This window comes from Cetorhinus maximus, chromosome 14, assembly GCF_964194155.1.
Source record: "Cetorhinus maximus chromosome 14, sCetMax3.hap1.1, whole genome shotgun sequence".
Taxonomy (NCBI): Eukaryota; Metazoa; Chordata; class Chondrichthyes; order Lamniformes; family Cetorhinidae; genus Cetorhinus; species Cetorhinus maximus.
The window spans coordinates 110,881,486-110,907,537 of NC_135892.1; the positions used below are offsets into that span (position 1 = coordinate 110,881,486).

A 26,052-nucleotide genomic window follows, 5' to 3' on the forward strand; every position below is an offset into this window, starting at 1 on the left:
TCTTGCAGCTTTTGGTCTTCAGGCTTCTCTGTTTGTCTCTCGCCTTTATTCTTTTGTCTTCTTCCCTTGCCTCTAGGTTTCTCCACTGTGTGAATATGATCAGGAGGCTCTCTTTTATCCTGGCTCTTATCCTCTTGTCAACCCCTCCTTCTCCCCGATCATTTTCAGCCCCATGGTGGATGGAATAGTTTGCATGGCTGTTGGTGACTTTACATAATTATGCTTTGCCGTTCACATTTACCACTGTACCTCATGGCTTTTACATCCTGTGGTCTCTAATCTCTTGGCAAGAGACATTCTTGCCTTTAGCCTACACAAGCTGCCTTCAGAACAAAAACTCCAAGAATCCCTCTACCTTGGCATCATTCTGTGCTGTGCCCTATTTCTAAGTTTTCCCATTCTGCCATACCACCGAGATGAGTTTCTAATAACTTTTGATGATAGTTTCTAACAATAAAGTCAGATTTTAAGTATTGATATTCTGCTAGCAATCTTATGTGCATTATTATATTTAGAGTTTCCTAAGGATGTATGTTTGTAGCAAGCTCCTGCACCACCCCCACCCCCCCCACCCCACCGCTTCCTTATCTACATGCTATCACTTGGCAACCTTATTCTGTGACATTAGGTTACCTATATGTACATTTATGACACTCAGCACTACAACACTAGACTATTTTCAACCTCCTATTTGACCGTCAGCAAAGCTCTGACCCCTTCACCTCCATCACAAAGGCTGCCTACTTCCACCTTCGTAATGCCCATCACGTCTTTTTCATCTCCGAACTCCAGTAGTCTAAAGCAGGTCACCCGTACCATACCCTCTGTAAACCTCAACTCATCCAGAACTCTGCTCTCCGATTCTACTCTGTACCATCCTCCTCATTCATGTGCTCACTGACCTGCAATTGAAAACTTGCATTCACATGTTTAAATATCATTGTAGCCTTGACCCTCCATATTTCTGTAACCTTCCCCCCTCGTTAAAATCTCTGTTCCTCTGTCTCGGACTTTGTGCACTTGTACAATTCCCCCCTCCCTCGCCACCATTAGTGGCCTTGCCTTCAGCTGCCTGGGCCCCATCTTCTGCAACTACCTCCTTAAATCCCTCCATCTCTCCACTTCTCCTCCTCTAAGGCTTCCCTTTTAAAATCCACCTCTTTGATTCATAGGGCAGAATTTTCAGCTTGACGTGTGGGGAGGGGTCGGGCCCTGCAAGTCCGCGTGTAAAATGGCGGCGCGGACCCGATCGCGGGCGCCGATCGGGTCTGTGCCCGTGCCCGTGCCCACCCGCGCCTGCCCGACAGGCAGAAAATTCCGCCCATAGAATTCATAGAATGTTGCAGCACAGAAGGAGAGGCCCTTCAGCCCATTGTGCCTGTGCTGGCCCTTTGAAAGAGCTATCAAATTAGTTCCACACCACCACTCTTTCCCCAGAGCCCTGAAAATGCTCTCCTTTCAATTATTTATCCAATTCACTTTTGACAGCTAAAACTGAAGATCACAACAACGTGTGGTATTAAAAAAAAAAATCCTCATGACACCTCTATGTCTTTTGTCAGTCACTGGCGATCATTATTTTGGTCACACCTCTTAGAAGGCTTGGCACCTATTGATTTTTTTCTGATTATACCTCTGAGAAACACTCTGGGACATTCTTGTATGTCAAAGACTGTAAACACAAATTGCTTTTAGCGATGATAGTTTAACATCTATAACGTTTTAGAATAAAGGTGGCAATTTGGTTTGGCAATTTTTAAAAAATGTTGTTTATCACATATTGTAATGCGGAGGTCTCCTTAAGAGATCCTCCCCCTGCACTGCAAAATTGCTCTCGCTACAGACCACCCAGAGTGTTCCCATGTGGTCAATCCTCTCTCTTGTTCTCATGAATGTCCTTTGCTGTGCTCCGGTGAATAGCTATGAGCTCATGGACAGACAGTACTGGAACGATTTCTGACTTGTCTGCTTAAGATTTATTTTCAATATGACGACCTTAAATTCCGATTTGTGTTTTTGCACAAGATTGTTCGTCCATGCCAACTCCTGACTTCAGATCCCTGCGTCAACCGCTGGAAGCCTCCTCTCCGGTCAGCCGGGGGTCAGCTCAGTGCTTCCCAGAGTCAACTTTGCATAGTGCGCATTTTGCCAAACATTCCTAGGAGTTTCCAAACAGAGGGAGGCTCCAGGGGTGTGAAGAGTTGATGAAACTGACGCCTCCCAACAAAGCAAGCTGAAGAAGCATGAAAATTCACCCTTTGCCTTCCCCCTTTTCCCACATCCACTTCCAGGGCAAGCCATCAAAGCAGCGGAGCGATAAGGAGATTCTCAGAGTAAAGGCCAACTTCCTCTATTTCAGAATCCAAGTCCTTTGCATTCATGTGTCTTTTAGTCTCAAAACAAAGATTATAGAATCTAACAGCACAGAAAGAGATCATTTCACCCATTATATACCTGCGCCAGCCCTTTTTAAGAACGATCCAATTAATTTCACTTCCATATTTGCTCCACAAACCCGGCAATCTTTTATTTCCCTTTCTAGTATTTTACCCAATTCCCTTCTAAAGTTACTATGGAACCTGCTCCAACTGTCCTTCTGGGCAGTCTATTCTAGATGACTACGTTAAAACAAGTCTCCTCATTGAAGATAAAAGCAAAACACTGCGGATGCTGGAAGTCTTAAACAAAAACAGAAAATGCTGGAAAATCTCAGCAGGTCTAGCAGCATCTGTGGAGAGAGAAACAGGGGGAAAAATTTCCCCCCTGTTGGGGGTGGGGGGAAGTGCGGGAGCAGGCGTGGGCGGGCACGCCTCCGATCGGCGCCCCCAATCATAGGGTGCGCCGCCATTTTACGTGGGTGGGCCAATTAAGGCCTGCCGAGTGTGACGTCTGCCAGGAAGCGCTATGCACTCCCTGTGCGGGCTGGGGGTGCTATTCCCTCCGTCGGATGTGTGCTCTTTCACGCACGCGCACGAAAGAGCGCACAGATCTCCCTGAGGCTAAGTGCTGCCTCAGGTAGATCGGCTCCGATTTAAAACCTTTAATAAACACGTTTAAAAACTTTCCCTGCCCTGTCCCCTCATGTGACACTGTCACATCAGTTGGGACATGCCCATAAGTTTTATTGAAACCTTTCTTAAAAATTTAAATACCCTCATGAAGCCTCATCCCGCCCGTGAATGAGGTTTGATGTTTTTTCTAATTCCCGCCAGGGCTCCCGGCCTGCCCACCAGCCTTAAGGTTGGACAGGCATGTCCAAAAACGACCTTAATTAGTTTCTCAATGGCCTCAATAGGCCGTTGACAGGTCGGGGACGCACAGTTGACTCGGCTGTGCCCCCGCCAACCTGATAATGGAAATGACGCAGGGTGATGTCGGGAGTTCCACCCAATGTCATCCCGCATCATTTTACGCGTCGGAGAGCGGGCCCCACACCCCCCATCGCTGACTGGAAAAACCTGCCCAGGGTTAACGTTTTAAGTCCGTATGACCCTTCTCCTCATCTCCCAGCTTTTTCTTTTGCCCATTACCTTCAAGCTGTGTCCTCTGGTTTTCAACCCGTCAGTGGAAACAGTTTCTCCTGACTTACTCGATCAAAGTGCCTCATAATTTCGAGTATCTCTGCCAAATTTCTCCTTGATGCTCCTTGCTTTAAGTAGAACAATATCAGCCTCTCTTGTTTTTCTTCATAACTTGTAGAAAGTGCGATGTAGCGTGCAGGGAGTTCTGAAAGTGTATAAATCGAATTACTATCAGTCATTAGAAACTTACCGCACATAATGAAATGTGGTATTGGTGTCTTTCCTGATAATGTTACTTTGTGGTTAACTCTCTTTGAAAGATCATTACTTAGCAGTGAAGTACAGGTCAGTAAATCGTGACAGCCATGATACAGTTCTACCTCCATTATTGCCCCATGTCAGGATGTCAGCCTTGCAAGATTACCCCATTGTCTCCTGGAGCTCTTCCCCTTGTATGCAGAAATTTAAAAAACATAATTAACCATCAGTGGCTGAACCAGTTTCGCTGGAGACCCCTATTATTTTAGCCAGACTCAATCACCTTGGAACAGGACAAGTTATAAGAACATGAGAAATAGGCCATACAACACCCACCCCCCACCCCGAGCCTGCTCCACCATTCAGTGCGATCACTGGCGATCTTCTGCCTCTGCTCCACCTGTCTGTTCTATCCCATATCTCTTAATTCCCCTAAGTGCCCAAAAATCCAACAATTTCAGTCTCGAATATACTAAATGACTGAGCATGCACAGCTCTCTGGGGTAGAGAATTCCAAAGATTCACATTTTTTTTAAACATAAAAACATAGAAACTAGGAGCAGGAGTAGGCCATTCGGCCCTTCAAGCCTGCTCCACCAGTCAATATGATCATGGCTGATCCTCTATCTCAACGCCATGTTCCCGCTTTCTCTCCATACCCCTTGATGCCCCTAATATCCAAAAATGTATCAATTTCTTTCTTGAATATACTCAGTGACCCGGCCTCCACAGCCTTCTGTGGTAGAGAATTCCACAGGTTGACCACCCTCTGAGTGAAGAAATGTTTCCTCATCTCAGCCCTAAATGGCCTGCCTCATATCCTGAGACTGTGGCCCCTGGTTCTAGACTCAACAACCAGGGCAAACATCCTCCCTGCACCCAGTCTGTCTAGCCCTGTCAGATCCCTTCTCATTCTTCTCAACTCTAGTGAATACAGGTCCAGTCGAACCAATCCCTCCTCATACGATAGTCCTGCCATCCCCGGTATCAGCCTAGTGAACCTTCGCTGCACTCCCTCTATGGCAAGTATATCCTTTCTTAGGTAGGGAGATCAAAACTGTGCGCAATACTCCAATACTCACCAAGGCCCTGTATAACTGCAGTAAGACATCTGTACTTCTGAACTCAAATCCTCTAAGTGAAAAAACTTCTGCTATTTTCAGTCCTCAATTGCATTTATTCTGAGGCCATGGCCCCTAGTTCTAGACTATCTATCCAGGGGAAACAGCTTCTCAGCACCTACTGCAGCAAGCACTCTTAAAATTAAACGTTTCAATGAAATCTCCTCTAATTTTTCTAAACTGCACAGAATTCTGCTCCATCTCTCCTCACAGGGACAATGTTCTGCTGCTAGGAAACATTTTAGCAAGCCCTTGTTGTGTCCCTTTGAAGACATAATATCCTTGCTTAGGTAAGGAGACCAAAACTGTTCGCAGCTCAGACACACCAAGGCGGAACTTAGAGTGAGGTGGTTGTAAACTTGGCATCTGATGCCATCCTATCGCAGTTCTTTCAGAAGGCTTAGATTGAAACCAGGGCTTATGGCTTTCCCAATGATTCCCCATTATGATTTTTCCAAATATTTCCGTCACCTGGCAAACAGCAGGTCGGAATTCATGGGGTAGGATTTTACGTCCCCCCCTAGGTTGGTGCGCGGCCTGACCTGATCGGGCGTAAAATAACGCGCGAATATGTCAGGCAGGCGCCCTGGCGTCATCGTGCACTCGCCCGATATTTCGGTCGGTGGACGCACACGCAAGGGTCATCAGCACATCCGACGACAATTAAGAGGCCTATTAATCAAATCATTGAAACTCGTTTCTCGCTGACCGTCCAACCTTACAGCTGGCGGGCTGGCCAATCGGCCAGGCGGCCTTTGTATTTTTTAATGAAACCCCATCCCACGGGCGGGGGTGAGGTTTCCAACAGTAATTTGAAAATAAATAAAAATTTTCGGACGTCATTTTTAATGCGTCCCCGTTCGTGGGACTGAGTCACACGTGGGGACGCGTTTCTTTCATTTTTGAAATCTTTATTTTCGTTTCGACAATTCCTCAGCTCCCTGAGTCAGCTCTGTGCCTTCAGGGAGATTTCAGTGCTCCTCCCGCCCGCCCCCTACCCTGGCAGCGCTGAGCCCCTCGATGCGTCTTTCACACTGGCCGGCCGTTAATTGGTGAGCCGGTGTGAAATGGCGGGTCGGGGGCCGATCGCGGGCGGTGGGCCGTTTCCTGGCCCCTCCCAAACCCGCCCGCTGCACCCGCCCAACAACTGGAAAATCCTGCCCATGACGCTCTGACCAGAGTGGGCTCTGGGCCGCGGAATTCCTGTTGTCGCTGAAATCACGGCAGGGGGTGGAAATTCACAGCTCGTGGGCGGCTGCGCGCCCGACCCATTCAGGCGTAAAATAGTGGGAGAAGACGCCGGGGCAAGCGTCCCGACGTCGTCCCACAAGCGCCCAATCTTCAGGTCGCCGGGCGCCTGTGGGATTCAGAACTGCTCCCGTCACCAATTAAAAACCCAATTGAAGCCGATTTCGCGTTGCCCGTCCGACTTCACGCTCATCGCATGGGCAAAACAGGCAGGTGGGCAGCCCACATTTTGCAAAAACTCATCGAAAGCCGGGGTTAAAAGGTTCAGCAGCATTGCCAGCATGAGCAGTGAGGAGTTTAGGAGATAGTTTGCTGCTGCTTGCTTATTTGAACTTGACAGCTTCATCTCCATTCTGAGCTTCTTTCTTAGCATTTCTAGGCTTCATTTCAGGGCTCATTGGTTTCTCTAAGGCCCCCGGAGGACTTAAAAAAGTGTGGTCCCTTCCAGGTATCAGACAGTCTTCTGTGACCCTGGGAATGGGGATTGGGGTCTCCACTGGAGGCACTTCCTCTGAGGAGGAAGAGAGGGGCAGAAGGGAGAGGAGGGCAGGTGTCTTTATGCAGCATCCAGGGGAGCGACCTGTGGGAGGACAGGCGCAGGCACAAGGGGCGCAGGGCCAGCAGGTAGTCCAAGGTGGAAGGGCCCACAGAAGACGCCACTATCCTAGTGCCAGGGTTTCCAGGTGGCGATGCAGCTACCTCAATATGCCCGAGGTGCAGTACCGAAGGAGACTCCACCTCTCCAGGGAGACCGTGACTTCCGTCTGTCAGATGATTGGGCCTGAGATCACCTCCGACTGTGTGGGTGGACATCCCATGCCAGTGGCTCCGAAGGTCACAGTGACCCTCAACGTCTATGCCTCTGGCTCTTTCCAGGGCTCAATGGGGGAACTTTGTGGAGTCTCCCAATCAGCTGTCCACAGTTGTGTGAAGCTGGTGGCAGAAGCTCTGTTCAGGCGGGTACTGATTTTAATTCATTTCCGTATGGACGAGTCAGGCTGAGTGAGCCAGAGGCTTTGCAGCAATTGCTGGGTTCCCCGGCGTCCAGGGTGTAATCGACTGCACACGTGTGGCCATCAAGGCGCCAGCGGGTCAGCCGGGTGCCTTCGTCAACAGGAAGGGCTTCCACTCCCTGAATCGCTGAAAGCTAGTATGCAGGTACAGCAGATAATAAGGAAGGCAAATGAAATTTTGGCATTTATTGTTAAAGGAATAGAGTATAAAAATAGGGAAGTGTTGTTGCAACTGTACAAGGCATTGGTGAGACCGCACCTGGAGTACTGTGCACAGTTTTGGTCCCCTTACTTGAGGAAGGATGTAGTTGTATTGGAGGCGGTTCAGAGGAGGTTCACTAGATTGATTCCAGAGATGCGGGACTTGTCTTATGAGGAGAGATTGAGCAATTTAGGCCTATACTCGCAGAGTTTAGAAGGATGAGAGGAGATCTAATTGAGGTATATAAGACGCTAAAGGGGATAGACAAAGTAGACGTGGAGCAGATGTTTCCCCTTGTGGGGTATTCTAGAACGAGAGGCCATAGTTTTAGGCTAATGGATGGTAGATTTAAATCAAAGATGAGGAGGAATTACTTTCTGAAAGGGTTGTGAATCTGTGGAATTCACTACCTCAGAGTGCAGTGGACGCCGGGACACTGAATAAATTTAAGGAGGAGATAGACAGAGTTTTAATTAGTAACGGGTTGAAAGGTTATAGGGAGAGGGCGGGAAATTGGAGTTGAGGCTGAAATTAGATTAGCCATGATCGTAGTGAATGGTGGGGCAGGCTCGAGGGGTTGAATTGTCTACTCCTGCTACTAGTTCTTATATTCTTATGTTCACTCCATGATTGTCCAGATAGTGTGTGACCACAGGATGCAGATTCTGCAAGTCTGTGCAAGGTACCGAGGCATTTCCCATGACACTTACATCCTGAGTCACTCCCAGGTGCTGAGGCTCTTCAGTGCTCCAGCCTAACTGGATGGATGGCTGCTGGGTGACAAGGGCTATCCGTTGAAAAGGTGGCTTATGACACCTCTCCGCCACCTAAGAACAAAGGTAGAGCATCGTTACAATAGGAGTCATGCCCTCCACAAGTGATAGAGAGGACCATAGGTCTTCTGAAGATGCGCTTCCGATGCCTGGACTGTTCAGGGAATGCACTACAATACACCCCAGAGCAGGTGTCACTGAGAGTGGTTGCATGCTGCGCTCTCCACAATCTGGCACTGGCAAGGGGAGACCCAATGGAGGAAGAGGACCTTGATGCAGCTCCACAGGCCACAGGGGATGAATCCAATAGTGAATCAGAAGAGGAGAACGGAGAGAGAATGCTGAGGGCATGGAGGCAGATCTCTGTATCCATCAGGGACACCAGGGACGCCTTGATCCAACGCTTCTTCGGCTAGGCTGCCAAAGACCTGTTTCCAACTCATGGCAGGGCTGCTGCCTCCATGCTGAATGTCTGAAATGACCCTTTCATTTGAACCCAAAGAACACTCAGTGCCTGTGCAATAAAGTTTAGAGCAACCCACATCCAGCAGTACGTACTGGCGTACCCCGCACCAATAAAATACAAAGGTGAAGCTACTCAGGCCATTAGGACAAAACCAAAATTGATCTCATTTTGCCAATCCAAAAAAATTAACATCACCTTCCCTGGTCTTAATTCCCAGACCAGAAAACATAAACAAAACATTACACAACAGAAGATCACCTGTGACCAGTCCCTCTTGTGCTTATGGTGTCTTAAACTTACGTTGGCGAGTGCTACATCTTAGTGCCCCTCCCTCACTGACACCAGCATTGGAGACAGCTGATGACCCTGCTGTCTTGTTGGCCTTGATGGCCTTGGCATCGTCCTCTGGCCAGTGGAGCCTGTGCTGGCCCCGCCTGGGAGGGAGCGGCCAGCGCCACGCCTGGCATCTCCCCAATCATCACAGCCTCATCAGATGCCAAGGTCACTGGCAGAGGGGCGGAGGAGCTGCTGCCATCATCCAGAGTGCCCTGAGAGGAGCCCACAGAGGTGACAGATAGCTCGTGTGCCAACTGAGGTCGCTCTGGACCTCCATGCTCACCATTGATGGACGGGTACCTAGCTGGGATACTGGGTGCCTCATCCATCTCCCACACTGGCACTGACCACCTGAGGTCATTACCTGTGTGAGGGCTTGCAGGTCCGAGCACTGGCCCAGGAAACCCACTTCTGTCCCTGGAGCTGCCTCTTCATGAGAGTCGCCACTCCCTCAATGGAAGAGGCAATGCGCTCGGTCATGAGGGTTAAGGCAGTGCTCATGCTCTACATGGGCTCCTCTACAACAGAGACCATGGCACGCATACCCTCATGGATCTCTGCCAGATCTTCCAGCATATCCCGCTGGACATCCAGCATCTGTGGCCTAATGGTTGACCCCAGAGGCTCATCATCTGCCTTCGACTGGGCATCATCCTTTGACTGCCAGCGCCCTGGGCACACTCTGCCTCCGCAGCTCCTCAAGTGAGTGTGAAGTGCCCTCACTGCTGTGCTCCGACATTCTAGCCGAGGATCTAGCGCCCACTGAGGTGCTGGTATCTATGCTGATGCCTGGTCCAGAGAACAGGTGTGATGCAGGTGCATGTGAAGACTGGCGGCCCTCTGGCGTCAGGGGTGGCTCTTCAGAGTCCTGCAATTGAGAGCATGCTGGTGAATCTAAGGGAGAACAACAACATGTCATTAGTTTAAGTCATCACAGTGTCACTGTGGATGCCAGGCACCCTGGTGAGACAATGGAGATCTGCATCATGGTGCCATCATCTTTCAATGATCAAAGGGGAATCAAGTTTTGAGGTTCCCATCGATGATGAGACTACTGAACCACTGCAGTCCATGTGGGTATACCTACAACACAGGGACGGCGGTGGTTCAAGAAGGCATCTCACCACCAGCTTCTCAAGGGCAACTAGAGATGGGCAATAAATGCTGGCCCAGCCAGCGAAGCCCACATCCCATGAATGAATAAACAAAAATGGGGAATCCAGTTTTGAGGCTCCCGTCAATGATGAGACTACACAAGAATGTTTGCACCATCTGAAACTCTCACCTCTGTGCACTGCAGTCTGACCTTCGTCTGACACCCCAGCCTCTCTGCGGCCAGTTGACTGAGGTGCATGGCGTCTCTCCAGGTCCAAGGCATTCTGCTCAAATCTGGTTAGGATTAGGAGGTTTGGGGAACCTTTGCCTGTCCACGACCTTCCAAATGTTGTTATGGGTCGTCTTCTCCTGAAAGGACAGAGGAGCATGGAATACTCCCCTCTCTACCTGCAACGCCATTGAAGCCTGGCCAACCTCACCCGAAGAGCACTTTGCAGGGCACACCCAAGTTGTGGCCCTTGAGTCGCATTCCAAGCAACCAGGGCTCACCCACTAGGCCAGCTCTGGCATCATTGACAGTTGGCACTCAGACTCACCCCTGAGCTCCATGGGGGGGTACATCCAGACCTTAACACTTCACCACTCTGATCCATGCCAACACAGTACTCACCCACCCTGAGTACAGCAGGTTGTTAAACCTTTTGCGGCACTGCACCCATGTGTGCCACACAACATCATGGCTGCTGACCTGTGTTGCCACCTCCTCCCAAAGCTCTTTTTGTCAGGTGCGGTGGCCTCCTCCTTCCATCCCTGGGGACAAGGATGTCCCTCGTGGCAGCCACCTCCTCCAGGAGGACCGCGAGGCACCGGGGGGCCGAGTGCCCACCCAACCTGCCTCCAGCCACACTTGATGCCATAACATCACTGTTCACACCGTAGAGGCTATGTCCTTCCCTGGCCGTCTTCACGGAGCTGCCTGCGCCAATGGATCCGGCGGCCGACAGGCCCCTGTTCCCGCCCGGCTCTTCCCGACCTTTGGGAGGACACGTTTCACGCTGGGCGGGCCTTAATGGGCCCGCCGGCGCGAAATCGCGGTGGGAGTCCGACTGTGGGCGGCGGCCTGTTTCTCAACCGGCTGCAGGCCGGCCGATTGCGCCCGTCCGCCAAGGGTAAAATTCAGGCCTGGGTTTCTGAATACTGTTCTAGAACTAATGTGGCTGAGACAGGACTTACTAATGAAACCAAGGAGGTTTCATGCTAATATTGAAAAATGGCACTTTTCATACCAGTTGGTAAATCGAGGAGACGTGTGCCGCATGTAAGAAAATGAGTGACATTACGTACATTTTGCGTACATTCGGATGTGTTTTTCTATTGGACGGGTAACAGTACAGCCTGATATATAAGGAAACCACAAGGAGTTCCGTATGAGAGTAAGACAAAAGCTGCCACTCGAAGGGTGCAAGGGTGCATTTTTCTCTTAAACGATTGCCCTAGTACAGGAGATAATGATCGTGGATAACAATCAGACTGTGCGGCTGTCTGAAAAAACCAGGAAATTTTGCAACAGTCTCAGACTGCAGAAAAAAGGAGGCAGATGTGTACTCGGTGAGTGGTGTGAAATAAGAAACAGAATCTGCAAGCTGAGGGAGGAGACTGCTTCATATCCTCTTGAACGCATTCTGTGCAACAGTGTCCCTTTCAGTACGGTTTTCTATTTTCTTTTGAATACCCACTCTTAGCTCCCATTTTTACCCTCTTGTTCTTCTCATTGACATTCTCCCCAGACTAAAACCATGAGATCATAAGTATAAGATAGTCACCAATAAATCCAGTAAGGAATTCAAGAGAAACACCTTTGCCCGGAGAGTGGTGAAAATGTGGAACTCACTACCCACAGGGAGTGGCTGAAGCAAACAGAATGGATGCGTTTAAGGTGAGGTTGGATGAGCACATGAGGGAGGAAGGAATAGAAAGATATACTGATAGGGTGAGATGAAGAAGGATGGAAGGATAGTGGAGCAGAAACACCGTATGGACCAGTTGGGCCAAATGGCCTATTTGTGAGGTGTAGTTTCTGTATGGTTGTGTGTCACATTCACATGGGGAGGCGTTGTGGTGCAGTGGGTAGTGTCCCTGCCTCTGAGCCAGAAGTTCCAGGTTAGGGCCCCAACTCAGGGCTTGATGGCCATGGAAGGAGCATTCCTAATGTGGCCAAACAGGCTGATGATCAACCTACAAACCCTGTGGCAGGCAGTAAGTGTGGGGGAGTCTCCAGGTCAGCCATGCTTGACAGGAGCAGCACCCCTCAAGCTATAGCCTCTGGTGACCCATGCCAGCCATGGAAACAGCCATGTGCAATTCTTCGTCTGCCTCATGCCCCACCAGGCACGGGGAACAGAGAAGGAGAATATCTAGCTATCCCTGCGAAGGGGTGAGTTTCACAAAGAAATGCCTTGCATTCAGAAAGTGAGGAGGCAAAGGATTGCGCCTTTACCAATGTTGACCTCCATCATTCTCTTTGCTGAAGAGATGAAATACTGCCTTGTTTTCTGATATTCCTTATTTCCCAGTGTAGGAAGGATCCTAAATGTCACTCAATGCCTTTCGTGCTTGGCCCTGGCTGAGATTAGAAACTCAGCCACTGGGGAAGCACCGCCTCAGAATCATTTCTTTAACACTTCCATGTGTATAGTACATTGGCATGCCAGGGCCACCTGGTAACAGTTTGACGCTAAATGAATCCAATGAGTTTTATTAATATATATAGTAACTTAATACATACCAAATGATTTCATGTGTTTTTGATGTGTAATTACTGGAAAGGAATTTAACTTGTGGAGCATTTTGACCCCTAAGAGCCAAGTTTGAATAGTTGCTGAAGTGAAAACACACCAAGGGTGACAATGATTACTGACAAGCTAGTTTGCCAGTAGTCTCGAAATTATTGAGGGTGAAATAACCACAGGGATTCTCCAATCATCCACTATAACTGCGCTGGGAAGGTTATAAAATACACTTGTGCAATGTTTTTCCCCAGGCTCTCTGTGAATCTTCTGCCAAATTAAGGGGCAAATAATTGGAGTAATGTGTCTAATTCTGAGCACCACGCTTTAGGAAGGATGTGAAGGCTTTAGAGAGGATGTGGAAAGATTTACGAGAATGATTCCAGCCATGAGGGACTGCAGTTAGGTGGATAGATTGGAGAAGCTGCAGGGCCATTTTCTTTGGGGAAGGGAAGGCTGAGAGGAGATTTTGATGGAGGTGTTCAAAATCATGAGGAGTCTGGACAGAGTTGAAAGGGTAAAACTGTTCCCATTGGTGGAATAGTTGAGAACCATATTTAAGATGATTGGTAAAAGAGCCAAAGGCAACATAAGGTAAAGCTTTTTAAGCTACGAGTGTTTAGGATCTGGAATGCACTGCCTGAGAGTGTGGTGAAGACAGGGTCAATCGAGTGTTTAGGATCTGGAATGCACTGCCTGAGAGTGTGGTGGAGGCAGATTCAATCATGGCTTTCAAAACAGGATTGGATAAGCACCTGAAAAAGAATCAGGGCTATGGGGCAAGAATAGGGAGTGGGACTAGTTCAATTGCATTTGCAGAGAGCTGACATGGACTCGATGGGCTGAATGGCCTCCTCCCATACTGTACCCATTCTATGATTCTATTGTATGATCCATAAGAACATAAGAAATAGGATCAGGCTGAGGCCATTTAGCCCCTTGAACATGTTTGGCCATTAGGAGAGATCATGCCTGCTCTGTGACCTAACTCCATAGACCTGCTTTTTCCCCATACATTAACAGCGAGAGAATACATCTAAGTGTTCTCATGCATGAGTCACAAAAAGTTAGTATGCAGGTACAGCTTGTAATCAAGAATGCTAATGGAATGCTATCCTGTATTACGAGAGGAATTGAACATAAAAGTAAGGATGTTATGCTTCAGTTATACAGGGCATTGGTGAGACTGCATCTCAAATACTGTGCGCAGTTTTGGTCTCCTTATTTAAGGAAGGATGTAAATGTGTTGGAGGCGGTTCAGAGGAGGTTTACTAGATTGATACCTGGAATGAGCAGCTTGTCTTGTGAGGATTGGTTGGACAGGCTGGGCTTGTTTCCACTGGAGTTTAGAGGTGTGACTTGATTTTAGTACATAAGACCCTGAATGGTCTTGACAAGGTGGGTATGGAAAGGATGTTTCCTCTTGTGGGTGAGTCCAGAACTGAGGGGCACTGTTTTAAAATTAGGGGTTACCCTTTTAGGACAGAAATGAGGAGATTTTTTTTTTGTCTCAGAGGGCTGTGCGACCTTCGAATTCTTTGCCGCAGAAAGCAGTGGAAGTGGAGTCACTGAATATTTTTAAGGCAGAAGTCGATAGATTCTTGCTAGGCAAAGGCATCAAGGGTTGTCAGGGGTAAATGGGAATGTAGAACTCGAAACACAAACAGATCAGTGATGATCTTATTGAATGGAGGATAGGCTCGAGGGGCTGAATGGCCTACTTCTGCTTCTTTTTCATATGTTCGTACCCCTAATTCTTTTGGTTAACAGAAAGCTCTTCATCTTAGATTTCAAATTAACAACAAAACCAGCTTCAAGTGCTGTTTGCAGAAGAGAGTTTCAAACTTCTGTCACTCTTAGTGTGTACAAGTGTTTCCTATCTTCATTCCTGAAAAGCTGGTCTTTAACGTTTAAGCTATGCCCCTGTGGTCTCCCCTGTTGCACTCTTCCAAAAGGTACGAAGATGGAAATTTGCTGGTGGTTCCATGATCTCCTCCTTCTTGGTGGAAGAATGGAAAAATTCACATAGAGATTGTCTAATGTTGAGATTGGAGGTCAGCAGAACCATAGTGGCAATTAGTGATCTATTGTTTGACCTTTGATGCCCGACTTATATTGCAACTTTTGTGATACATATTCTACTTACGCCAGAAAATGCATATCAGGTCAGTCAGTATCTGTGAAGATAAAAGATATGTTATGATGGTGGAAAGCATATTCTAGGCATTACCATTGATCAGGAACTGAACTGGACCAGCCATGTAAATACCAGGGCTACAAGAGTAGGTCAGAGGCCAGGAATTCTATGGCTGTTCACCTTTTGACTCCCTAAAGCCTGTTCATCATCTACAAGGCACAAGTCAGAAGCTGATAGGACACTTTTCCCTTGCCTGGATGAGTGCAGCTCCAACTGTACTCAAGAAGCTAGATGCCAACCAGGACAAAGCAGCCCACTTGGTCAGAAATCCATCACCACCTTACATATTCATTCCCTCCACACCAACGCACAGAGGCAGCAGTGTGCACTGACACACAGTGGCAGCAGTGTGCACCATCTACAAGGTGCATTGCAGCAACTCACCAAGGCACATTCCAAACCGGCAATCTCTACCACCTAGAAGGACAAGGGCAGTAGATGCATGGGAACACCACCACCTGCAAGTTCCCCTCCAAACCATACACCAACCTGACTTGGAAATATATCGCCGTTCCTTCACTGTCACTGGGTCAAAATCCTGGAACTCCCTCCCTAACAGCACTGTGGGTGCACCTACACCACATGGACTGCAGAAGCTCAAGAAGGTGGCTCAGCACCACCTTCTCAAGGGCAACTAGAGATGGGTGACAAATGCTGTCCTTGCCAGTGATGCCCACATCCCAAGAATGAATGTAAAAAACTGTTCCGAAGGCAGTGATATCTGTCGCTTCTCTTTATAGAGTCTGGCTGACCTGCTGTGCATTTCCAACACTTTCTGTTTTTATTTCAGATTCCTAGCGTTTGCAGTTTCTACTTTTGATTTCACTATACAAGCTCAAGGTGGTTTAATTGCCTGTTATTGTGCAGTGGGCGGTTAATGGGGAAATGCTACGTGAGTTGTGCTGGTCGTGTAATTACTGCCTGTCGAAAATGGTTTGGCATGACAGTAAACAACAATAAACTTGCTAGTTCTTTTGACAAGGCTCAGAAATTTGACCTTCATTTTCTGGTTTGTTTGCTGCCACACCTGTCAAATTTGCCTTCCTGCATTAACTGGCTAAATTTATAATTTAATTTATCTTTTTATATGTTTATATAAATTTATATCAGATTCCACAAGCATTCAAATTTGATTGCACAAATCATCCTCAGAATCCAGACTGCCAAAAGAGGGAAGGCAGAGATGGGGAATTATATTACTCTATTGTGAGCTGGTGCTTTTGATGTGGACATCACTGGAAAAGTCTGTATTTGCTGACCATTCCAAAATGCTCTTGGGGAGGTGGTGAGCTGTCTTCTGGAACCACTAGAGTCCACCTGGTATCTATAGCAGTTTGGTACAACTGAGTGGCTTGTTAGGCCATTTTAGAGGGGAGTTGAGAGTCAACCATATTGTTGTGGATCTGGTGTTACACAAGTGCCAGAGAAGGAAAGCAGATTCCATCCCCCACTCCAAATGATATTTGTGAACCAGGTGGGTTCTTCCCCAATAGCCAATGATACATCCAAGGCACCATTATTTAGACTAGCTTTCAAATTTATTAATTGAATTTTAAATTCCACCAGCTGCCTTGGTTAGATTTGAATCCAGATTCCAACAGCATTAGCCTGCGCATCTGGATTACTAGTCTAGTGACATCACCACTACACCGTCATCTGTGTTTTGTACTCTAGAGGGTTTGTAAAACATTTGACCAGAATCACCTCATTATGAGTGTTTTCTTCAATTGTTTAGGGTGGTCGATCTGAATTGCTAATGCATATATATATATATTATTTTTTTTTGTTTTTGGTTTTAGAATGTTTCCTTCTTCATTTTGTTCTCTTTTTTTCCCCCTAGCACAGCACAGTCCTCCCCTTCATTCTAATTGAAATGAGAACAACACATTATCATTATCCCAACAGGAAGTCAGGCCAGGCTGCAGTTAGCATCTTTTCTACTGGGTATATTTTATGGTAAGTAGCTCTACTTAACAGCACTGCTTTCACACCACCATTGAGTCATGCACTGCTATATTTGGATGCAATGAAGGCAATCATTACCAGTTCACATTTGTGTCTTAGTTGAGCTGAAAACTTCAATTACAGTTACATCTTCAGCCTTAAGGAAGTTCTAGTGATCCACTGCAGAAATCAAGAAGCGACTGTCATTGCTTATATTTTTAGCCTTCCAATTTTCCTACCCTGTTTTTTTTATTCTCCCGCTCCTGTTCAGTCCATGCATGGGCTACTGGAGCTTTGTCAACCCTTCAGGATTGCCATGAAAGCCTCCAGGAATTAATGATTAATCTCTAGGACATTGCTCCAAGCAACCTGGGAGAAAAATCACAGGGAGGCATTGAAACGAATTGGTTTCATTTCCTTTTTTTTTTGAACAGTCTTGTTTAGTAGGATTATGAGGTATTGGAGATTGATGGTAAGGGAAAAGACTGTTTTGACTGAGTCAAGAATTGTCCAGTTGGATAGTGAAGGGACTGTTCGCTTTTCAATGTGCATGGGGGGACTAGGGCATTATGAGAATGGACAGTCAATGATGGGAACATGGGGTAGGGGCAGATGGAGGTAGGAGATAATGTGATGAAACATCTTGTAATAAGTCCAACCAGAGTTGACAACCCAGCAGGCGCCAAGAGAGTGGGTGACCTACACCCCAGGTGCTGCTCCTAAAACAAAGCGACTGAGAGCATCTTATACCCTACTTATACTTACATTATACTGCTGTGAGATTTTTGAATTCAGGACCACAGATACCTATGTAGGCAGTCAACTAGTCATAAGTAACTTTAAGATGGTTTATTATGTTGATTAAGAAACAACAGTTTAGATATGATACATTAACTAATTAGACAGAAAAAAAAGTATATGACCCGTAACAGCTTGTGATAACAGTATTGTGCTCCCTCATCGAAGTGTTAGGAAACTCTTCCCTCAATCTTCCTCCTCCTCCTCTGGTCCATCTTCCATCTGAAGAAGGCAGCTGCTCAATGAGCACTGCCACCTCACCAGTCCCTCAGCAGCCCCTCGACCCCTCACCAGTATGACACCAATCTATATACCCTTTTCGAGGGGCTGGTTGCTTACCTAGCTTACCCACTTACCTTACCTCACCCATCTATCTAACTATTCTGACCAATGGATACAGGACAGATGCTCAAAACGTCGGGGTGGTTACCACCCGCCTTTTGCGTCACTCCGCTCGAGGTCAGCATCTTGCTGAGGGTCATATCCTGGTCCTTCTTAAACAATTGGATAGATAAGGGGGTACAGAAGACGCCATCTTAACTTAGGGATGACAACATGAACTAAGTGACCTTGCCTGTTTCTACAGACTGTTTAAAATTTGTTGCCTTTTTAGAGAGCTTTTTACCTCTGGAAGGGTGGAGACACACCTCACAGCCAGCAGCTATAACTCAGTATTTACTGTGGCTCAGTTAGCAGCACTTCTGTCACCTGAGTCAGAGGGCTGTGATTCAAGTCCCACTCCAGAGACTTCAGCACCAAAATCTGGGATGATACTCTGGTGGTCATTGTCATCTTTATGGGATCTTGCAGTGCAGAAATTGGCTGCCACATTTCCTGTGTTATAATGATGACTCCACTCCAAAGTACTTCATTGGCTGTAAAGTGCTTCGGGACATGGTGAGCTCATGAAAGGTGCAAGAAGAGTACAATTTTCTTTTTCACAAGTTAGTTTTGCTCCCTGCTTCTGAAGGTAGAAACTATTGTCCACTATTGGCAAGTGCTGGTGGCATTGGGTCACGAATTTGTTCTGACTGCACCCAAGGGTGAAGGAACTTAAAGGTAGGTTCCATGACCAAAGGTGGAGGGTCACAAAAGCAACTTCTGAGCAGCCACCTGGTTCTTCCAGGACCCTCTTCCTCAGGATTACTCCCAGTGCCATGTGCTAGCCAGATCAGGAACAGAACAGACCAGATGAATGCGTGGCTGGAGAGATGGTGTAGGAGATGGGGATTTAGATTCCTGAGGCATTGGGACCAATTCTGGGGAAGGTGGGACCTGTGCAAGCTGGATGGGTTGCACCCCAGCAGGACCGGGACCAATATCCTCGCAGGGGTATTCGCTAGTACTCTGGGGGAGGGTTTAAATTAGATTGGCAGAGGGATGGGAACCTGAGTGGGGAGACACAAGAGAGAGAAACAAAGATAGGAATGAAAGCCAGAAAAGCAGAGAGCAAAAGTGGAAGGCAGAGGAAACAAGGGCTGGCAGCAAATAGGGCCACAGTTCAAAAAAATGTGTATAAATGTTAAAAAGACAAGTCTAAAGGCACTGTGTCTGAATGCACGGAGCATTCACAATAAGGTAGACAAATTAACAGCGCAAATAGATGTAAATGGATACGATATGATTGCGATCACAGAGACATGGCTGCAGGGTGACCAAGGCTGGGAACTGAATATCCAAGGGTACTCACTTAATATTTAGGATGGACAGGCAAAAAGGAGAAGGAGGTGGGGTGGTGTTGTTAGTTAAGGATGAAATCAGTGTGATAGTGAGAGAGGATATTGGCTCAGAAAATCTAGATGTAGAATCAGTCCAGGTGGAGCTAAGAAGCAACAAGGGTGGAAAACATTAGTGGGAGTTGTCTGAATGCCTCCAAACAGTAGTGATAAGGTAGGGGACGGAATTAAACAGGAAATTAGAGATGCATGTAACAAGGGTGCTACAGTAATCATGGGCAAGTTTAATCTACATATAGACTGGGCAAACCAAATTAGTAATAATACTGTGGTGGTTGAATTCCTGGAGTGTGTATGAGGTGGTTTTTTAGACCAGTGTGTCAAGGAACCAACTAGGGAACAGGCTATCCTAGATTTGGTATTGTGCAATGAGAAGGGTTTAATTAATAATCTTATTGTGCGGGGTCCTTTAGGGAACAGTGAGCATAACTTGATAGAATTCTTCATTAGGATGGAAAGTGAAGTGGTCCGATCTGAAACTAGGGAAACTACGAAGTTATGAGGCGTAAGTTGGCTAAGATAGATTGGGGAACTTCATTAAAAGACATGACGGTGGATAGACAATGGCTAATATTAAAGGAACGAATGTATGCATTGCAACAGGTATATATTCCTTTCTGGCGCAAAAAAAACCACAGGAAAAGCAGCCCAACCATGACTAACAAAAGAAATTATGGATAGTATTAGATCCAAAGAGGAGTCATATAAAGTTGCTGGAAAAAGTAACAAGCCTGAGGATTAGGAGCAATTTAGAATTCAGCAAAGGAGGGCCAAGAGATTGATTATTAGGTGGAAAATAGAATATGAGAGTAAACTTGCAAGGATCATACGAGCGGACTGTAAAAGCTTCTATAAGTATGTAAGAAGAAAAAGGCCAGTGAAGACAAATGTAGGTCTCTTACAGTCCAAAACGGGAGAATTTATAATAGAGAACAAGGCTAGGGCAGAGCAATTAAACAACTCTGTTGTCTGTCTTCACAGGGGAAAACACAAATAACTTCCCAGAAATACTAGGGAACCAAGGGTCTGGTGAGAAGGAGCAATTGAAAGAAAGTAGTATTTACTAAAAGAATAGTGCTGGAGAAATGAATGAGACTGAAAGCTGATAAATCCCCAGGGCCTGATAATCTACATCGCAGGGTACTAAGGAGGTGGCCGTGGAAATAGTGGACGTGTTGGTTGTCATCTTCCAAAATTTTTTAGATTCTGGAACAGTCCCAGCAGATCGGAGGGTGGCAAATGGAACCCCATTATTTAAAAAAAGAGGAGGAAAACAACAAATTACAGACTGGTTAGCCTAACATCAGTAGTAGGGAAAATACTAGAGTCTGTTATAAAGGATGTGATATCAGGACACTTAGAAAGTATCAACAGGATTAGACAAAGTCAACATGGATTTATGAAAGGGAAGTCAAGTTTGACAAATCAACTGGAGTTTGTTGAGGACGTAACTAGAATTGATACAGGAGAACCAGTGGATGTGGTGTATTTGGATTTCCAGAAAGTTTTTGTTGAAATCCCACATAAGAGGTTAGTGTGTAAAATGAAAGCACATGGGATTGGGGCTGGATTGAGAATTGGTTAACAGACAGGGAACGGAGTGTAGGAATAAATGGGTCTTTTTCAGAGTGGCAGGTAATGACTAGTGGGGTACAGGAGGGATCAGTGTTTTGGGCCCCAGCTATTCACAATATTTATCAATGATTTGGATGAGGGAACCAAATGTAATATTTCCAAGTTTGCTGATGACATGAAACTTGGTGGGAATGTGAGTGATGTGGAGGATGTTAAGATGCTTCAAGGTGATTTAGACCAGTTGAGTGAGTGTACAAATACATGACAGACGCAGTATGATGTGGATAAGTGTGAAGCTAACCACTTTGGTAGGAAAAACAGAATGGCAGAGTATTATTTAAATGGTGATAGATTGGGAAATGTTGATGTACAAAGGGACTTGGGTGTCCTTGTACACCAGTCACTGAAAGCAAGCATGCAGGTGCAGCAAGCAGTTAAGAAGGCAAATGATATGTTGGCCTTCATTGCAAGAAGATTTGAGTATAGGAGTAGGGATGTCTTACTACAGCTTTACAGGGCCTTGGTGGGACCACACCTGGAGTATTGTGTGCAGTTTTAGTCTCCTTACCTAAGAAAGGATATACTTGCCACAGAGAGAGTGCAGCGAAGGTTCACCAGATTGATTCCTGGGATGGGAGGATTGTCGTATGAGGAGAGATTGGGCTAACTAGGCCTGTATTTACTGAAGTTTAGAAGAATGAAAGGGTATCTCATTGAAACATACAAAATTCTGACAAGGATGGACAGGCCGGATGCAGGGATGACATTTCCTCTGGCTAGGGGTGTCTAGAACAAGGGGTCAAAGTCTCAGGATACGGGATAAGCCATTAAGGACTGAGATGAGGAGAAACTTCTTCACTCAGAGGGTGGTGAACCTGTGGAATTCTCTACCACAGAAGGCTATGGCAGCCAAGTCACTGAATATATTTAAGAAGGAAATAGATAGATTTCTGGATTCTAAGAGCATCAAGGGGTACGGAGAGAGTGCGGGAGTATAACGTTGAGATAGAGGATGAGCCATGATCATATCCAATGGCGGCGCAGGCTCGAAGGGCCAAATGACCTACCCATGCTCCTATATTCTATGTTTCTATGTTTAATAAAAGCAATGCACTAACATTCTAAATAACTCCTCTTTAATAACACAATCAAATTAGGAGATACTGAGGAATGAGTGACATAAACAATAGACCTAAATGGAGCACTGCCATCTCAGCACACATCCCACGCTAAAGTACTGAAGTAGCGCAGACAAAGACTCTGTTAAAGCCTGATAGGCAGTGGATTATTTTAGACATTTTGAACAATGATTAACTCCGCAGGTTGTAATCAAGGTGTAGCAACTAAAGATGAGTCAGCCCAGCTTTTGGTGCAGAGAGAGCAGAGAAAATGCAAACATGCCTTTTTCATTGTTGCTTTTCCCTATCTTGGAAACATGGACCCATGTTGGGGTACAACGTCACGAGCACCCGCCAACGCTTCAGCAGTTGCCCCGATTTTAACTACCCCCAATGGGCCATGATGGAGGCAAGGAAGGGGCTGTTAGAATAACGGTAATTGCTAATCCCATTTGGTTGTACTTCCTTCCTGTTGTAACCCCACTCTTTTGAGGAGGTGAGAGGGTCACCAACACGGAGGAAGTGGGGTCCTATCTTAAACATGCAGATTAGGTCCAGAGGTGTCAATCTGGCCTATTTTGATGAAGGAATCTTCATTCTTTTATTTAAATGTAAGCCGCTATAGGTCCCTGTGGCCTTGCTAGGTTCATCAGCTGCTATCAGACACCCTCACCCTAATACTGAGGCAATTGACAGCTTATCCCAACATGGAGAGCACCACAGCTCAACTTGATCCTACCTTCACCCCGTGACCTCGTAATCTAGCCTGCAGGTACATTTGCAAATGATCTCACAGCACTCTTCAAAGAAGATCAAGGTGTTGCCCCTGGTATCCTGGCCAATGTTCCTCACATGAACAACACCATCAAAATAAATTAACTGGCCATTCAGCTCATTTGCTGTTTATGGGATCTTCTGTACACAAAGTGGCTAATGTGTTTTTCCTACATAGTGGCCACTGCATTTCAAATGCAACCTCATCTTGCATTTCATTGTAAAGCATTTTGGGGCAGCCTAATGATGTGAAAGGGGCCATAAAAATGCAAGTCCTTTCTTTGCATCAACAAGGAGTGGGAAACCCTAACAAATTTTTCTCAATTGCCATTGCAGAATTTCAAAGGAACAAGTATGTTACAACACTGTAATATCAGAACCATTGTTTTCCCAAGATATAGAATTGTTGTTTTGCCACTGTAATTCGAACGTTCAATCCCATTTTCTCTCCTCTGCCTTCTGACATTTGACCTGACCCACACCATCGGCAGGGGACCAGGTGTTAGACATGATAGCAAACCTTGAGTGGAAGCATAGAGCCTGCAGTGATTTAAAGAGAGGAACAAACTCCCAAGCTTCTGAAAGGCTCTGATCGGATTTTCACTGCACGTCTTACAGGATGCTAAGGGTCACAGTGTTTAATTAAGCAGCACTGTGAGAATGCCCTAGGCATCCAGAACAGTCACTGCAGAAACTGTGTTTGATGGGGCAGGTTACAACACAAACCCATAGCCAGCGTGTTGCTGTGGTCACTGAATTCCTGCATCTTAAGAGGCCATTTCATTTAGGCAGCCCAGCCAAGAATATCTCATCCCAGGGTGGAATTTGCAAAGTACCAATTTTCAACTGAAGCAATGCAAATGATCATTGCACAGTTTCTAAAACACAAGAAGATGAGGAAACATTAAACAGGAGGAAGTTATTCAACTCATCAAAACTTGCATTTATACAGTGCTTTTCACAACCTGAGGCAGTTCTAACATGCTTTACACAAAATGAAGCAACTTTTGAAGGACAGCCATTGTTGTAATGTAATCAAGGTTTCCACTTCCACAGGATTTGCACTGTCTGACTCTCTTCCAAGCCTTTACCCTTGTCTACAAGTCCCTCCTTTGTTACTCTAGGATTGTGAATCTTTGAAATTCTGTACCCGAGAGTAATGGATTCTCAGTTGATGAGTATATTCAAAACTGAGATCAATGGATTTTTGGACACTAAACAAATCCAGGGATGTGGGGATAGGACAGGAAAGTGGAGTCGTGGTAGAAGATCAATTATGATTTTATTAAATGGAGGGCTCGATGGGCCAAGTGGCTTACTGCTGCTCCTATGACCTTATGATCTTATCTCTGCAATCTCCAGTGAATGCTCCATTTCCAGGACTCTAACCATTTGTACATTTCCCTATCCCTTCACGTTATGAAATATCGGCAGAACCTTCAGCCGTCTTAGTTCTTCTCTCTAGAACTCCCTTCATAAACCTGGCTGTCCTTACAGCTCTGACTTCACCTTCAAGCTATCTCTACAAAAGACATCTGTTGACATGCCTGGCTAATCGGAGAAGCATCTCTCAGTTATTGTGTTGAAAGCTCCTCTGATGTGTGGTCTGGGGGTTGGGGAGGCGGGTGCTGACTTTCGGAGAGGGTACAGTGCACAGTGCGCAAAAAAGGCTCTGAAAGATATGGGAGCATGGGGAGAGGAGATTCTGTAGGACAGAATACAGAGGGGTCATATTTATTGAGTTGAAGTAATAGCGGCCACTGAAGTCTTTATCTGAAGTTTGTGGAAGTCTTTATCTGGAGTAAAACTGTTTTAGCAAAATCTGATGGTAGTGAGCTCCATTTTTCAGTTAAAAAAGCAAAGCGACTTGTATTTATATAGCGCTTTTAACATAGGAAAACATCACAAGGTGCTTCACAGGAGCTTCATCAAAAACTGACACCAAGCCACATAAGGAGATGTTAGGGCAGATGACCAAAGGGGTAGGTGTTAAGTTACACCTCTAAGGAGGAAAGGGAAGTAGAGAGGGGGAGATGTTTAGGGAGGGAATTGCCTCAGCAGTTGAAAGCGCTATATGAATGCAAGTTCTCCTGTCTAATGTTCTCTCATGTTCTTTGTTTTAAAAACTGTGCAATGATCGTTTGCATTGCTTCAGTTTAAAATTGGTACTTTGAAAATTCCACCCTGGGATGAGATATTCTTAGCTGGGCTGCCTGAATGAAATGGCCTCTTAAGATGCAGGAATTCAGTGACCACAGCAACATGCTGGCTATGGGCTTGTGTTGTAACCTTCCCCATCAAACACAGTTTCTGCAGTGACTGGGTGCCTAGAGCATTCTCACAGTGCTGCTTAATTAAACACTGTGACCCAGCCTTCGCATCCTCTAACCTCCTCAGCCTGCCTGCCAATGGTACAGTGATTAAAATGAAGGACGTGCAAGAGACCAGAATTTGAGGAGTGCAGAGATCTTGGAGGGTTATAAGGTTGGAGGAGTTTACAGAAATAGGGAGGGGTGAGGCCATAGAGGGATTTGAAAGCATGGGAAAGATCACTTAAACCAATAAAGGAGTTTATTTTTTGTAATAAAAAACATAGTTGAAGACATCAGTGCTGCACTTAGCACTAGGATCAAGTGCAGTATTATCAAAAAGCAGCAGATTGCCTCCCTACTGTCTTGGTATGTGTGTGATCTGAATATGTGGTGCACATAGCAAGATCCCACAAACAGAAATGAGATGAATGTCCAGAGGGCCTGTTCTGTTGGTCAAATGATTACAGTTTTTGTACCACTTAGAAGGGAGAACAACATTAATACAAATAGATAATTCTAACGGACTAGGAGGACAGAGAAGAAGGAAAACTTTATAAGGCACCTTTCAGGAGCCAAAGTCTTTCACAGCCAATGAATTACTTGTTTGAAGTGTAGTCACTGTTGTAATATAGGAAATGCAGCAGCCAATCAGCAAATCCCCCACAAACAACATGTGATGACTACAGATCTCCTGTTTTTGTGATGTTGGTTGATGGACGGCTATTGGTCAGAACACCTGGGAGAACGCCCCTGTTCTTCTCTGATGTAACGCGATGGGATCTCTAACATCCACCTGAGGGGACAGGACTCACTAACAT

The 26,052-nt window shown here is 46.1% G+C and overlaps 1 protein-coding gene across 1 annotated transcript in view; it reads left to right on the plus strand.

The window, feature by feature from the left end:
- Positions 1-26,052, plus strand: part of aig1 (androgen-induced 1 (H. sapiens)) — a 128,012-nt gene that overhangs the window by 81,807 nt on the left and 20,153 nt on the right. The window contains exon 4 of the mRNA XM_078557623.1: positions 16,818-16,933. Coding sequence (XP_078413749.1) covers positions 16,818-16,933 — 116 coding nt within the window. The remainder of the gene's footprint in view (positions 1-16,817; positions 16,934-26,052) is intronic.